Source organism: Drosophila takahashii, chromosome 3L, assembly GCF_030179915.1.
Source record: "Drosophila takahashii strain IR98-3 E-12201 chromosome 3L, DtakHiC1v2, whole genome shotgun sequence".
Lineage (NCBI taxonomy): Eukaryota > Metazoa > Arthropoda > Insecta > Diptera > Drosophilidae > Drosophila > Drosophila takahashii.
In genome coordinates, this window is record NC_091680.1 from 32,550,955 (window position 1) to 32,567,959 (window position 17,005).

At 34.8% G+C, this 17,005-nt stretch overlaps 1 protein-coding gene and 2 long non-coding RNA genes across 7 annotated transcripts in view; 2 read left to right on the forward strand and 1 right to left on the reverse strand.

The window, feature by feature from the left end:
• scro (scarecrow) overlaps window positions 1-17,005 on the reverse strand; it is a 113,875-nt gene that overhangs the window by 50,315 nt on the left and 46,555 nt on the right. For 4 of the 5 annotated variants that reach the window (XM_070215451.1, XM_044392567.2, XM_044392566.2 and 1 more), the window contains one exon: window positions 12,868-13,019. In XM_070215451.1, the coding sequence (XP_070071552.1) occupies window positions 12,868-13,019 (152 nt within the window). Of the gene's footprint in view, window positions 1-5,001; window positions 5,082-12,867; window positions 13,020-17,005 lie in introns of those variants that run through there. The other variant, XM_044392568.2, reaches the window with a different exon arrangement.
• Window positions 1-17,005, forward strand: part of LOC138913093 (uncharacterized) — an 86,188-nt gene that overhangs the window by 44,848 nt on the left and 24,335 nt on the right. The gene's annotated exons all lie outside the window — the stretch shown is intronic.
• The window catches only part of LOC138913094 (uncharacterized), a 34,556-nt gene continuing 20,353 nt past the window's right edge, over window positions 2,803-17,005 (forward strand). Inside the window, exon 1 of the long non-coding RNA XR_011418675.1 lies at window positions 2,803-2,886. This is a non-coding gene — a long non-coding RNA (uncharacterized lncRNA). The remainder of the gene's footprint in view (window positions 2,887-17,005) is intronic.

Genomic DNA, 17,005 nt, shown 5'->3' on the forward strand with positions numbered 1-17,005 from the left:
TGAAACCGCTTTTTTGATTTTATTATCTACTCCTAAATGCGGTGAAATTTGACAAGATTTAGGAGTAGATAATAACTATAATTACTATGTTACATCTAAAACTTCTAAACGTCGACGGATGCGATAAATTTGAATTCGTTATAACAAAGTCAATTTTTTTTGTCATAAAATCAACTTTTTATACCCTTTACTCGTAGAGTAAAAGGGTATATTGTATTCGTGCGAAAGCTAGAAGGAAGCGTTTCCGACCCTATAAAGTATATATATTCTTAATCAGGGTCACTAACGGAGTCGATATAGTCATGTCTGTCTGTCCGTCTGTATGAACGCTGAGATCTCGAAAACTACAAAAGCTAGATGGTTGAGATTTCCCACACATATTCTTGGGCTTCCTACGCAGCGCAAATTTATTTCAGCCGGGCGCCACGCCCCATCTAACGCCCACAATCGCCCACTAACTATTTTAAAATGTGTCTGGCGCCCACATCTTTAAAGATTTCCGAAAAGTATAAGAGCAATTTGGTTCTGTATACGGCATCAATAGTTAATCAACATGTAGAAGACATTTTTAAAATCGGACCATTCATTAAAAAGTTATGCGCAATCAAAAAAATGTTATATATCCATCTCCCTCGCACTCCCTTTATCTGAGTGACGGGTATTAGATAGTTGGGACACTCACCCGACTATAGCGTTCTCTCTTGTTTTAAATTATTTTTAAAAATAAAATATTTTTTGAATTCTTAGCAAAAGGACCTCAAAGTTCGAAAAATGCTGAAATTGGTTATTTTTCCGGAGGTCTCAGAGGTAAACGGATTCATGGTTTGTTTTGATGTTAAAGTTTTTTAAAAGATACACTCTTTCTGTGAAAGGCTACGGCCAAAATGCTTTAAGCGTAAAACGGATCCGCTCGCAGGATTGGTAGGTGAACAAAAAAAGAAGTGCTCCAATGTCGGCTGGGGATCAATAGCTGGAGTTAAATAATTCCGGAAATAAGGAAAATTAAAAACGCACATAAAGCTCCAACTCTTTTGGGTGAAAACAGTGGGTGTAATTTTGGAGACGAAATTTCCCAACAATTTTCTTCGTCTTGAACACAATGTAAACACAATTTTTTTTAATTTTTTTCAAAATATTTGATTTACAATTACATCCATTATGTGATCCGTTATTTTATCCTAATTGAATCATTACATATTTATGTACATGCAAATGTGACGACTGAAAACCAATCCAAAATTCTATTAAAATCAAAACAAAAATTCCCTGTCAATTTTATGGGTTTGCTACACACTTTGACTTAGAATGGCATCCATTAGATAATCCGTTCTGGTATCCAAATAGTACAATTTTGATCAGGTATTTTCAAACCAGAAAAAAACATTGGCCGCCTCTCTTTCGCTTCAAATGACTCTCTCTCTCTGCTCACTACTCTCTCTCTGCTTCTGCTGACGTTCGTGAGTGGTGCGAACTGCCGAAGCAAACAAAAAACAACAAGAAAGGAAGCTAGCTTCGGCCAGCCGAAGCTTATATACCCTTGCAGATCATTCCTATTAATTAACAAATCGCAAAAATGTTCAATTTTCTAATATTTCTCATTAAGCTATATGATATAGTCGTCCGATTTTGATCAAATTAAAATTGAAATTCGGAAATATTTAAAAAGAGTCATATCCTAGAGTAGAAGATAATACAATAAAAACCAAAGAAGCTAGAATTTATTTCCTATTACTTTTCCATTAATTTTCCGATCGTTCCTATGGCAGCTATATGATAGTATAGTTAGTTTTACATAATTAATTCGAAATTCAGAAATATTTAAAAAATAACATCCCCAAAAGTAGAAGGTAATATTTCAAAAAACACCGAAGCTAGAATTTTTTTAAGTTTTTTTTTCCGATCCTTCCTATGGGAGCATTAAGATATAGTTGTCCGATCCGGTCGGTTCCGACATATATACTACCTGCAATAGGAAGAAGACTTTTGCGAAAGTTTCATTCCGATAGCTCAAAAACTGAGAGACTAGTTTGCGTAGAAACAGACAGACGGACAGACGGACAGACGGACAGACGGACATGGCTAGATCGACTCGTCTTGTGATGCTGATCAAGAATATATATACTTTATGGGGTCGGAAACGTCTCCTTCACTGCGTTGCAAACTTCTGACTGAAATCATAATACCCTCTGCAAGGGTATGAAAACATCATGCTGCCAAAAAGACCCCCTGCCACCCCCGCAATCTTACAAAAAAAATCATATCAAATCAACCGTGGGTCAAAAAAAAAAAATACCTTACTGATTGTATGACATAGCTCCATACTTTAAACCAAAAACGGATCCGATCGCATAATCGGTGCGGAAATATTAATTAAGTGCCCCAACAGGAAGTCGGTTGGGGCTCATCTTCTGGGCTTTCAAAGATTTTCACAAACAAAGCTTAAAATAAAAATATCAACTTGTTTGGTTGAAAACTGTGGGAATAGTTGATGTTTTAATCAAGCAATTTCGAATTTTTCGAGAATCCTGGGAGTCCTTAGGAGCCGAATTTTAAAAAGTCCTTTCTTAGTGCACACCTCCTCTAACACACGATTCAGACCCAATTTTTTCCAGAATTTTAAGGTCTGGGGCTCGAGTGACGGAGAAGGCGACTTAAGTCGAACAAAAAGTAAGTTTGTTTTATTTATAACAGTTTATTATTCACATAATTATGAAACAATTAGGGGAGTGTAGGGTAATTTGACCAGTAGGGTAATGTGACGAACTCGTCGTATCTCATATATGACGTCTCGACAAAAATTCCAAATAAATGTAGTAGTCTCCCCTTATCGTGTCGACAATGTATTTACAGTAATATTAATAAGAAGTCCCGTAATTTGTTCGTGAGGTAATTTTCGCTAAAAATGTTGTGCGCAAACTAGCAAACCTATTCAATTTACTTGTGTTTCAGCAGTGCCAGAGCAAAGATGAGTGGAAAATAAAATCAGGCAAATATATGCACGTATACATGAAATCTTTATCAACAGTTTTTGGTACTTCGCGTTTTTTTCTTTTGCGCCGTTTGAGAGTGACACCGTTTTTGCTCCAAGTCCACCTTGTAGGGTATCGTGACGAACTTTTTGTAGGGTATTGTGACGAACTTTTTTTATTCAAGAATTTTAATTGTTATCGTTGATTACACTATGCAGCATCAAAAATTTACCTCGATGGATGCTATATTTTTGGATTCGTTACAAATTCCCAAGTTAAACTGCGTTTCCCAAAAAGTTTCCCGACGCAAGGATTCTTAGCAAAAGGACCTCAAAGTTCGAAAAATGCTGAAATTGGCCAACTTTGCGGAGCTCTCAGAGGCAAATGGATGCATGGTTTGATTCGATGTTAAAGTTTTTTAAAAGATACACCCTTTATCTTTCAAACCCCATACTTAAAATAATTTTAGGATTTTTTTTATGGCAGAAATAAATTCCAGAAAACATAGTCAAAAAACTAAAAACGTACAACTGCGGTCAAAATAGTAGTAGTGTGGCCGCCTTGCGTTTTTAAAAGTTTGTTGTTGTAATTGATCTTTTCCTGGTAATATTGTATTGATTATAATTTTACTATTAGACTAATTGGATAAAAAAAGTTACAACAACAAACTTTTAAAAACACAGGACGGCAAGACCTCTACTATTTTGACCGCAGCTGTATGCTTTTATGTTTTTTGACTATGTTTTCTAAAATTTGTTTCTCCCTTAATACAAATTCTAAAATTATTCTAAGTAAGGGGTTTGAATGATAAAGGGTTTTTTTTTTAAAAAACTTTAACATCGAATCAAACCATGAATCCGTTTGCCTCTGGGAGCTCCGAAAAGTTGGCCAATTTCAGCATTTTTCCAACTTTGAGGTCCTTTTGCTAAGAATCCTTGCGTCGGGAAACTTTTTGGGAAACGCAGTTTAACTTGGGAATTCGTAAGGAATCCAAAAATATAGCATCCGTCGAGGTAAATTTAAAAAACAGTAAAAATGCTGCACAGTGTTATTTGTAATAAAAATATAATAATAGTGACGTCAGTTTAATTTAATTTTAAAAAAATTGCACATTGACCTTTTTTTTTGTAAGTTTGGGCATTATCTTATTACTTCCTTCTTTTCCGTATCGAAAATAACTTTTCCGTAAATTATATATAAAAAAATGTATTTTTTTGTTTGTGAAAAGGATGATTTACACCAAACGCTGTGGGATTTGGCTACGTTGAAATTTCGAATCCAAATTTTTCTGAAATATGACCAGTAAATGTAAGTAACTTTCTGCTTTTACACTTTTAAAAAATATTGATTTTTGGAGAAGTTACATTAAAGAACAAATCGTTCGTCACATTACCCTACAACTTTTGAAAGTGCAAAAAAAGAAGGGTTCACGCCAAACACTGTGGGATTTGGCTGCATTGGAATTTCGAATTCAAATTTTACAGGGATACGCTTAGTAGATGTAAGCAACTTTCTGCGTTTACACTTTTAAAAAATATTGATTTTTAGAAAAGTTACATTCAAAAAACGAATCGTTCGTCACCTTACCCTACACTCCCCTAAGATATACTGTATAGCCCTTAAAATAGTGTGTAACTAAGAAAGGAAGTTCTCCGGATTGAGAATGTTTTTCTCAATTCCATAATTTTTCAGTACTTAATTTGAAAAAAGGCAATACACATTTTTAAAATAATATCCAATGAATTTCCAAAAATGAGTGCAGTTTGTACTCATTTTGAGAAAAAATGTCGTTAATAATAAAAAAATTTTGACTAATTTGTACTGATAGTTAGTATTTTGTACTCAGAATGAGTATTTCTGTCCATGCTTAATTTTCAAGAAGAAAAATACTCAATTTGAGTACAAATTACTTAAATAATTCTCTCTGTGTACTTACTTCTTACTTCGTGTACTTACTTCGTTTCATGGTCACCTGCCATTAATGACCAACAATATTAATTTTTATGACTAAAATTTAAGTCCCCTTATTTGAAGGGTGTAGCGAAAGTTGTGCTAGTCCCTCTTTCATAACATATATCATTGGAGAGGTCATTTTCGGCGCTTAATTTCAGCCTGAACAAAAGACATAAAATCTTTAACAATAACAAAGCGTAATTTGTAATATTAAATATGTAAACATAAACAAAAAATAATATTTCAATTTTCAATTTTATTTGTTTATATCCTAACGCTACAAGTAAAAACTTATATTTATTGCGCTAGTCACATCGGATTGAGTAACAAGAATAATTTAATTTAAAAGTAAAACTTAAAATCTAACAAAGTAGGGTTAATAATTTGATTATAAGTTTGCAACTAATTTTGATCTAGCATTAATTTTTTAATTTTCGATTTAAATTGAGACGCGCTTCTAATTGTTTTGATAGCATGTGGGAGATAGTTCCATAGGCGAATTGCATTTATAAAAAATTGTCTCTTCGAGCATAAGGTTTTATATCGAGGGATAATAAAATTTTGTGTTTTTTGCGATTGAGCTGGAAGAAGTTTCTGAAACAAGTAAGACGGTTCACGGGTGCACACAATCTTATGAATAAAAATTAATGTTTTAAGGTCAATCCACTGACTAAGGCTAAGCTCAAGAACATTATTGACTAGGTGGGAAGTGTGGTCAGTGCGACGAAGATTAAACACGTAACGGACGATCGAATTACAAGCAACAGTTAATTTTTGAGTATCTTGAGTGTCGCAGTTTTCATTATATAAAAATGTATCAACATTTTTTAATATTTGAATAAAACGTTTTTTTGGCCGCTATATATTTCTCTTTTATACCCCTTACTCGTAGAGTAAAAGGGTATAATGTATTCGTGCAAAAGTATGTAGCAGCTAGAAGGAAGCATTTCCGAGCCAATAAAGTATATATATTCTTGATCAGGGTCACTAGCCGAGTCGATATAGCCATGTCCGTCTGTCCGTCTGTCTGTCTGTCTGTCTGTCTGTCTGTCTGTATGAACGCTGAGATCTCGGAAACTATAAAAGCTAGAAGATTGACATTTTGCATGCAGATTCTAGCAGTTCCTACGCAGCGCAAGTAGTTTGTAAAAGTTTGTAGTTTAAAAAGGGTGCCACGCCCCCTCTAACACCCACAATCGGTTATATACGATTTAAAAAATTGCAATATTTCGTAAAAGTAAAAATGCAGTTTTTTGTGTTAATCAATACCTATCGAAATGTAGAAGAAATTTTTTAAATCGGACCATTCGTTAAACAATTACGGCGGATCAAAGTTTTTATCTCCATCTCCTTCGCACTCCCTTTAGCTGAGTAACGGGTATCTAATAGTCGGGGCACCCGACTATAGCGTTCTCTCTTGTTTTTCCCTAAACCTGACCCAGCAACAAAAAAACAAACCTATTGTAGGAGCCCTTTTGTTGTTTTGCTCCCCTACTGACTGTCAAAATATGAGCGACGAACGATTTTGTTCGTATCCAGCGGTCAGTTGCGGACCGATCCGAGTGTTCCGGTCAACTAAAAACCCGAGACCGAGATCCCGAACGAAACGAAAACAAGAGAGAACGCTATAGTCGAGTTCCTCGACTATTAAATACCCGTTACTCAGCTTAACAACTTCAATATAAATATGCCTTCTGGCATGTTTTTCGCGCGCCCCATTTCAAATAATTTACATTTTGCATTCACATATATCAAATTAGAGTGACCGGCTTTTTTCAGCACCAGCAGGAGTGTTCAGCACGCGGCGACGCGCCATCTATGGCACGGAATTGGTACTATTTATACACAAAACTGTGGGCGACACGGCTTTTTGCGGTTTTTGGGTGTTAGAGGGGGCGTGGCACCTTGATAAAATAAACTTGCGCTGCGTAGGAAGCCCAAGAATATGTGTTAGAAATCCCAACCTTCTATCTTTTGTAGTTTCCGAGATCTCAGCGTTCATACAGACAGACAGACGGACAGCCGGACATGGCTAGATCGACTCGGCTAGTGATCCTGATCAAGAATATATATACTTTATATGGTCAGAAACGCCTCCTTCTAGCTGTTACATACTTTTGCACGAATACAATATACCCTTTTACTCTACGAGTAACGGGTATAAAAAGGATTGTTGCTGAGACCTTGAGCTAGACATTCTCAATTTTCTTTCAACTGAGCAGCCCAATTAGAAAAATTCGGTTGATGAGCTCTGGTTACGGTTAATATATAATACATCTCAACTATCCTTATAACATTCCCAATATTTTGATGTATTTACTTTGCATTTCCCTCAAAACGACTCTCACTTAACGACTTGAAGCCTTAAATAAATAAATGGATATTGTATTTACATTGTCCAAATGAGTGTTTGCCCACGCAGTACGTTTCTTACTACCGTTTGGTTTGGTAAGCATGTGCCCACACACGAATAATTATAATTTTTCACTGTCATTCAAGTAGTAAAACAAGAGAGAACGCTATAGTCGGGTTCGTGTCCCGACTATCAAATACCCGTCACTCGGCTAAAGGGAGTGCGAGGGAGATGGATATATTACATTTTTTTGATTGCTTATAACTTTTTAATGAATGGTCCGATTTAAAAAATTTCTTCTACATTTCGATAGGTATAAATGTACACAACAAAATTGCATTCATACTTCTCGGAAATCTTTAAGGGTGTGGCCGCCAGACACATTTTAAAATCGTTAATGGGCGATTGTGGTCATTAGAGGTGCGTGGCGCTCGGCTGAAATAAACTTGCGCTGCGTAGGAAGCCCTAGAATATGTGTGGGAAATCTCAACCTTCTAGCTTTTGTACACCGAGAAAAAATACCGTTCTCATCGATGTTCATTTAATTTTTTTTCAGGGACCGAAAATAACTGTTATTGTAAATGTTTCTTACAAAAAAAATCACGCACTTAGAAGGGTCATAAAATTTTTTTAAATACACCACTATTTTTATTAGCCATAGTAGTTTACAAATCCGTAATGATTTTTATTTTTTGATTTTTATAATAAAACTCAAAAAATAACTGTTATTTGTTGATTTTTATGAATAACAGTTATTCCCTCGACATTTTTGAAAAAATGAAATAATTAAAAAAAACATGCTAACCATGTTTTATATAACTTACTAAAAATTTATTAAAAAAGGCGATCGCGCATATTTTATAACTATATTTTTTTTTAAATTTATTTTACCCACAAAATCGCCAAAAATCAAGTTTGAGTTTTATTTTTGATCACGACGAATAACTGTTATTTGTCAACTTTTATTATAAAACTCAAAAAATAACAGTTATTCTTTGATTTTTACTTTACAAATCAGAAAATAACTGTTAAAGTGTGATTTTTAAAACAAAAATTATAACAGTTACGGTCCCTGGTTTTATTTATCTCAAAAGCTAGCCAAGATTGACTCATACTAATGCTTAGATCAACATCGATGTATCGGGTATTCGGACCTCTATCGATTTTAAGTGCCTTGTGGCACTTGTGATGGATCAGTAATCAGTGATCATGTTGTTCTGCTGAACGCACCCAATGTTTTTACAATCTTAATTTTGGAGAATCGTGACCACCACAAGGCACTTAAAATCGATGGAGGTCCGAAAGCTATCTAAAAAATAAGTTAAAATTTTGTACTTAAAGACACCGACAACAGAATTTAAAAACCAATACAATTTTTTAAACATCAATCCTTCGACTTTCTTAGTGCGGTTACTTGGCTTATTCATTTGATCATTTATTAGAGGCTTAGAAAGGGACAAATATAAATGCATGTCATTATACATGATATTTTTACAAATTCCCAACAAATAATTTTTTAATTTTCATCGTGTTGTTCTATGGAGACACAGCTAAAAAACATATTTCAACTTATATTAATTGCAAGGTAAAAATAATATTGTAATTGCGACTTTTTATTCGCAATATTATATTTATATTAATATTTATTAATATAATAATATTTATACCCTTGTAGAGGGTATTATAATTTCAGTCAGATGTTTGCAACGCAGTGAAGGAGACGTTTCCGACCACATAAAGTATATATATTCTTGATCAGCACCAATAGCCTAGTATAGTCTATCTAGCCATGTCCGTCTGTCCGTCTGTCCGTCTGTCCGTTTCTATGCGAACTAGTCTCTCAGTTTTAAAGCTATCGCGATGAAACTTTCCCGAAGGTCTTCTTGCTATTGCAGGTAGTACATATGTCGGAGCCAGCCGGATCGGACCACTATATCTTAAGGCTCCCAATCAAATATAAGAAAATTCATTGTAACTTTGTAGGAAGTAGGCGTTTTGATTCTTGACTACTTAAAAACAAAATTGAAATAAATCGAAACGCTGAATCTGGAATCCCTGGAACTGCACCGAGTGAGTATTCTTTTATCTACAAGGGTATATAAGCTTCGGCTGGCCGAAGGTAGCTTCCTTTCTTGTTTTTATTATTTTTCATTAATATTTAACAATGAAAATAAAATCAGTGTCATTTAACCCTACAAAAATATTTCACTATGGACGGCAGTCCATGTAGTGACGAAGCGCACCAGGAGGGTGTGCGAAGGCGACTACTATATATACACGAAGAAATGAAAATCTACTGTGATGGTCCGATCATAATGAATGATACACCTATCGAAAGGTATTGGGAAAACTAACAGGATTGCATACCAAGACTTTAAGAAATCAATTGGCTTGGGAGAGACAGCGGTGAAAGTGAAAAAGTGAATATTTCGAAATTTGGAGCTGTTGGGGCCGGTGGGGATAAATGCCCCCTCGCAGTATTTTAGTTGTATTCCTTTTCCTCCGTTCAAAAGTTATAGCCAAAATACGATTTTCTTCTTCTTCCCAAAATGAAAATTTAATTCTGTTTGTCAGTTTGTCCAAAACATGTTTTTTAAGTTTTGAAAATTTGATATGACGTTCATCACATCGATAAAAAAAACTTTTGTTGTACCACTTTTGGAAAAACTCGCTAGTTTAGCGGGAAAAAAGCTATAAATAGCTAAAATTCGGAAAGCCGTAACTTCTATACTACCAAAGCTACAGACTTGTGCTGAATCTCGTTTGAAAGGTATTTTTATACCCGTTACTCGTAGAGTAAAAGGGTATATTGTATTCGTGCAAAAGTATGTAACAGCTAGAAGGAAGCGTTTCCGACCCCATAAAGTATATATATTCTTGATCAGGATCACTAGCCGAGTCGAGCTAGCCATGTCCGTCTGTCTGTCCGTCTGTCTGTCTGTCTGTCCGTATGAACGCTGAGATCTTGGAAACTATAAAAGCTAGAAGATTGGCATTTTGCATGCAGATTCTAGGAGCTCCTACGCAGCGCAAGTTTGTTTCAAAAATGTGCCACGCCCCCTCTTACGCCCACAAGCCCCCTCTTATGCCCACAAGCCCCCTCTAACGCCCACAGTTTTGAAACTATTATGAAAATAGTATATGTATATGTATTCACTTCGTCAATACCTATCGATCTGCCAAGTATAAAATTGCCACGACCACTCTTACGCCCACAAACCCAATAAACGCTTAAACCTGGCCAGCGCCTACATTTCCGCCTTTCATGACCAGTAGTACCAATATCTGGCGGTAGATGGCGCAATACAATATACACTAGCGCCATCTAGGAAATGGCATTGGAAAAAATCTGCCTTTTTTCTGTGGTCACTCTAATTCACAATATGTTAATGCAAATTTTAAATTATTTGAAATGGGGCGCGCATTTTGTCTCTTTTTGCTCGTATACGTTTTTTACAAGTGCATTCACCTGCGCTAGAGAGAGACGGAAGATGTGCTAGGCAGAATTGAAAGTTCTAGAAAGCCTCTTCTAGAAAGAGGATCCCTAAGTAAAAATCGAGCGGCGAATAACATATAAGAAGGCATATTTCTATTAAGTTGTTTATCTGAGTAACGGGTATCTAATAGTCGAGGCACTCGACTATAGCGTTCTCTCTTGTTAAATGCTATAAACGCCCTCTATTTGCAATTTGTGTAAATGTAATAATTAAAAAGATATGAACAAAAGAAATTTTTGTGAAACTTTCTTTTTAGCTTTTTTTTAATTTTCTCAAAAACGGCTCTAACGATTTTCCTTACAACTTTAAACTGTATAGCCCTTGAGATTCCTTAAATTTTGGTATACAACACATTACTGTAAAAAGTCACGTTTAAAAGTTATTTTTATACGAAAATAGCCACTTTTGCCAGCTCGAACAACTAACGCTCCCTGAGTATTGAATTTTGTGTGAGGGTATCCGAACTGTATTTTAGGGTCATGGAATCAGTAAATTTGCACTTAAGAGTTCCATATAGGAATCTTTTGTTCTACGACTTTTGGAAAAAGCCGCTACTTTAGCGGGAAAAAGCTAAAAATAGCTAAATTTCGTTAGTTTGTAAGTTCTACACTACTAAAGGTACACCCATGTGCTATAACTCGTTTAAAAGGTATTTTGATAAAAACTAGTGACGATCGCACCTTCAACATACAAAAGTTCTGATATCAACATTTGTGACGAAAAATTATTACACTCGTCATTAAATAGACTTTCTAATATTTTCTCATTCGGCACGCTGCAATAGAAAATGCCTGTAAAGGGAAAAAGGCTGGAATAGTTTGCAAGGGCGGGCCGAATGAGAAAAAAATTAGAAAGTCTATTTAATGACGAGTGTAATAATTTTTCGTCACAAATGTTGATATCAGAACTTTTGTATGTTCAAGGTGCGATCGTCAATAGTTTTTTACCTCGTTAGGGCTAATACTCAACCCAACATAAAGTCGTCCAAAACAAAAACTTCATATGAAACAAAATTTTTTAACGTTGTTTTTCATATGAATTTTTTGTTTTGGACGACTTTTTGTTGGGTTGAGTACTAAGCCTTAAGAGGTGTTTTTATTTGATTACACTGTGCAGCATTTTTAATGCTTTTTAAATTTACCTCGATGGATGCTATTTTTTTGGATTCGTTACGAATTCCCAAGTTAAACTGCGTTTTCCAAAAAGTTCCCCGACGCAAGGATTCTTAGCAAAAGGACCTCAAAGTTCGAAAAATGCTGAAATTGGCCAACTTTTCGGAGCTCCCAGAGGCAAACGGATTCATGGTTTGATTCGATGTTAAAGTTTTTAAAAAGATAAACCCTTTATCATTCAAACCCCTTACTTAGAATAATTTTAGAATTTGTATTAAGGGAGAAACAAATTTTAGAAAACATAGTCAAAAAACATAAAAGCATACAGCTGCGGTCAAAATAGTAGAGGTCTTGCCGTCCTGTGTTTTTAAAAGTTTGTTGTTGTCACTTTTCTTATCCAATTAATCTAATAGTACAATTATAATCAATACAATATTACCAGGAGGAGAAAAATTACAACAACAAACCTTTAAAAACACAGGGCGGCAAATACTACTACTATTTTGACCGCAGCTGTATGCTTTTATGTATTTTGACTATGTTTTATAAAATTTGTTTCTCCCTTAATAAAAATTCAAAAATTAAGTATGGGGTTTGAAAGGTAAAGCGTGTATCTTTAAAAAAACTTTAACATCGAATCAAACCATGAATCCGTTTGCCTCTGAGAGTTCTGGAAAGTTGGCCAATTTCAGAATTTTTCGAACTTTGAGGTCCTTTTGCTAAGAATCCTTGCGTCGGGGAACTCTTTGGAAAACGCAGTTTAACTTGGGAATTTGTAACGAATCCAAAAATATAGCATCCATCGAGGTAAATTTTTGATGCTGCATAGTGTTATTTTTACTTGAAATCTGGTTTAAACCTGAAGCCTGTTCCAGTATATCGCCGAAGCGGTTCACAAACCGGAACCAAATCAATTGTTGGTTTTCCATTATATTGGATGTACATAGATTGTTTTAATCTGATCAAGGATATATGACACTTACCTGAGCTTGCGTAAACAAAACTCTCCGTTTTCTCCTTTGTGCTAAAGGAAACTGTAGTGGTTTTGTATCGCTAACGCTACAAGCTGCTAGTCCACTCATATTTCCCATATGTCCCATGGTCCCACTGGCTGACGAACTCATGAGGCGAGATACTGAAATATTTATTTTAAAATTAATTCTTATCGATTTATTTTGTTACTACTTATTTTTGAACCCATAAAACTAAACGAATTCACTGTAGTTCTCGAGGGGGCCGGTGGCCCTTTTGGGGTAGAATAGGGATCGACCACCGAGTGGTCCCTTAGGTGGATCGCGTATTTTTTACAAGTGCAAAAGAGTTATCGGAGAGTAAACACATCAATATGATAAAAAAAAATTTAAAAATGAAATTTTTAACAAGTATATAATGATTTTAAAAACGCATACAACTTTATTCTATTTATATAAAAACATATTTTAAAAAAAAGTTAAAATAATAAAACAAAAACTTAATAATGAGATAAAATAAACGAATAACACAGGGCGGCAGTGTTTTTGGTGCAGCCCTATGGGCATTAAATTGTGTTAATATAGACGTATATAAGCATATCTGCATACTTAGTTTTCGCGTTTAACGGGTGGTATTTGTGCAATCGCGGTTTGAGAACATATCAACATTTAATGTTTGATTTAAGATATCTTCGAGGGTCTGTGCTCAATTGTATTAAAACCTATGCCAAAAAATGGCTTAGATGCCCTTCTACATAATTGCATTTAAGGTTCCACCATTATTTGAGTCAATAAAATCCTAAGAGCTATTGAAGTAGTTTGTTCACCTCTATTCACAACCAACTTAATGCGGTGAACAGGCTTAAAAAAATACAAGGAAAAATATGTGCCCTAAAATATTTGACAGGCATCTAGAGGCGTCTTTTCCCGAATTTTTCAGATAAATCTTACTATTTTACTTGGGTAAGAATTTCTCAACTGCGCATATGAAATAATAGATTTCCTTTAAACTCGGTTACCTCGTAGAGTTTGCCTTCGTTATCATCTGTGATTTTTTTGAAATTGTTTGGTGTCCATTTGGAGGCGATATGAATTTTTGAAGTTAAGAACTTAAAAAATGTTCTCAAACTTTAAATTAGTATATCTCGAGAACAGCTTAGAATAACAATGTGCAACTTTACACGTTTTAAATGTGTACTGGGGGAGTTAGAAATTAATTTTCTTAAATTTTTTGTTGTCCAAAAAGTATGAATTTTGATTATTTGAAATTTTTTATCGCGGTTTTGAAAGTCTTCTTCATCCTATAAATTAAACTCAACTATCCAAGATTGTCCATCTCATAACCAACTTAATTCACCCGAAGAAACATTTTTGTTCCTTTTCATCATTTCCAAGATATATCATTATACCCTTGTAGAGGGTATTATAATTTCAGTCAGATGTTTGCAACGCAGTGAAGGAGACGTTTGACCACAAATTCTATAAGTATATGTACATCCCTTCAATCATAACGATAGCAATGATGACTTTGACGATTTGAATGCACAAAAGCGTTCCTGTGGATTTTATTACATGAATAACGCGTTGTCTGGTGCAAAATTTTATAAACTGTTCAATATAAAGTCAAGAATTTTGGAAGCAAACTGAAAAGTCAGTAAAATTTAAAGCAGCGGTCGGCAGCGCCCTATTAAGTGAGCATAGGGTTTTGTTCTGCCGCCGCGCTGCTCGCACATGTATAACGTAGAACAGCGGTCTGCACACACACATCGATGAGCTGCCCAGTGCACAAATATAAAAGAAAATGTCAACGTATGTGTGTGCCGACCGCTGATTTAAAGGAACAATTTATCGGTTAGAATTGATAAATAAATAATCGGGGCGAGCTGAGGTTTTATATACCCTTGCCATTCTGATAAAGGATGGGAAATTACCTCAGAACAAATTATACATTTAGACTTACTAGTTCATATGTTTAAAGTAATCCTATGGCAGATAAGTAATATAGTAGTCATATTTTTGCAAATCATAGTTGACCGTTTTAAAAAATTAAAAAAACAAATTATATCCCAGAGTCGATGAAAATTTCCTCTTAATTCGCCGATTTTTCCAATGGCAACTATATGTAGAAGTCGACGGATTTTTTAGAACTTAAAAATTAAGAAGTCAAAAATACTAAAATATATGATATTAATTTATTTAATTGTTATATTTTGTTCATCATTTACCTTTAATGCCAACGACAAATCTGATGCATAATGACAATACAATTAATCCCAATACTCTTCAGCTAAATTAATAATCTAAAATTTGTTTCAATGAAGTTTTGATAAACCATAAGTTATTAAAATATTTTTTAAGTGGATAAGCACTATTAAATCTTAAATCGATTCGACAGTCTGAAAATAAGAGACATGTGGGTTTTGTTCGACATTTATAATCTCGAAGACACCAGCTTGGTGAGTTGCGGCAATAGGTGGCCCCGATTCGAGGCAGATGCATCGATGCAAATTGGTGGGCGGTTCACCCAGCTTTGCTGGAAAGTTAAGACCTCGTTCGCTGTCGTTTGTGTATGTGATCCGGGCAGTAGGCAACGCACGATTTGCCATAGCCCCTCTCATAGATGGGAAGTACCCACAGGTATTTTACACAGATTTTTATTTTCAGTACAAACTGGAACTTGGTACTTTCAATCAGGGTTAATCCCCCCGTTATTGGAATTGTTGATCCTTAAGTTTTATCAGGTGGATCAAAAAGAATAACTAGAACCGAGGGAAAGGACTATCTTTAAAAGCCATTTTCTGTTTACTTTTTAAAATATCTTATTAACTAACTTAAACTAATTAATTATAATTATTACTTTATCTACAAGGGTATATAAGCTTCGGCTGGCCGAAGGTAGCTTCCTTTCTTGTTATACCCTTGCAGAGGGTATTATGATTTCAGTCAGAAGTTTGCAACGCAGTGAAGGAGACGTTTCCGACCCCATAAAGTATATATATTCTTGATCAGCATCACAAGACGAGTCGATCTAGCCATGTCCGTCTGTCCGTCTGTCCGTCCGTCCGTCTGTCCGTCTGTCCGTCCGTCTGTCCGTCTGTCCGTCTGTCTGTTTCTACGCAAACTAGTCTCTCAGTTTTTGAGCTATCGGGACAAAAATTTCGCAAAAGTCTTCTTTCTATTGCAGGTAGTATATATGTCGGAGCCGACCGGATCGGACAACTATATCTTATAGCTCCTATAGGAACAATCGGAAAAAAAAACTTTAAAAAATTCTAGCTTCGGTGTTTTTTGAAATATTACCTTCTACTTTTGGGGATGTTATTTTTTTAATTATTTCTGAATTTCGAATTAATTATTTAAAAAATCGGACTACTATATCATATAGCTGCCATAGGAACGATCGGAAAATTAATGGAAAAGTAATAGGAAATAAATTCTAGCTTCTTTGGTTTTTATTGTATTATCTTCTACTCTAGGATATGACTCTTTTTAAATATTTCCGAATTTCAATTTTAATTTAATCAAAATCGGACGACTATATCATATAGCTGCCATAGGAACGATCGGAAAATTAATGGAAAAGTAATAGGAAATAAATTCTAGCTTCTTTGGTTTTTATTGTATTATCTTCTACTCTAGGATATGACTCTTTTTAAATATTTCCGAATTTCAATTTTAATTTGATCAAAATCATATAGCTGCCATAGGAACGATCGGAAAATTAATGAGAAATATTAGAAAATTGAACATTTTTGCGATTTGTTAATGAATAGGAATGATCTGCAAGGGTATATAAGCTTCGGCTGGCCGAAGCTAGCTTCCTTTCTTGTTTTTTATGTGAATTTAGAAAAACCCTATTTATATTTCCAATGAGTACAATTCTGATATGTTTAAGCTTAAAGCTTGCACAACTCAATTACTCACTGATATTATGCAGATATATTAATATCATAATTTTACCACGGTCCCTTCATATTCCATACAAATCTATGAATTTTCAAATTGTAATTTTAATTTTTCAAAGCCTACCTTCTTAACAATAAGAAAATCCATCGATTTGTATGGCAGCTATATGAAGGGACGGTGGTAAAATTGTGATGTTAATATATGGGCAAAATATCAGTGAGAAATTGAGTTGTGCAAACTTTCA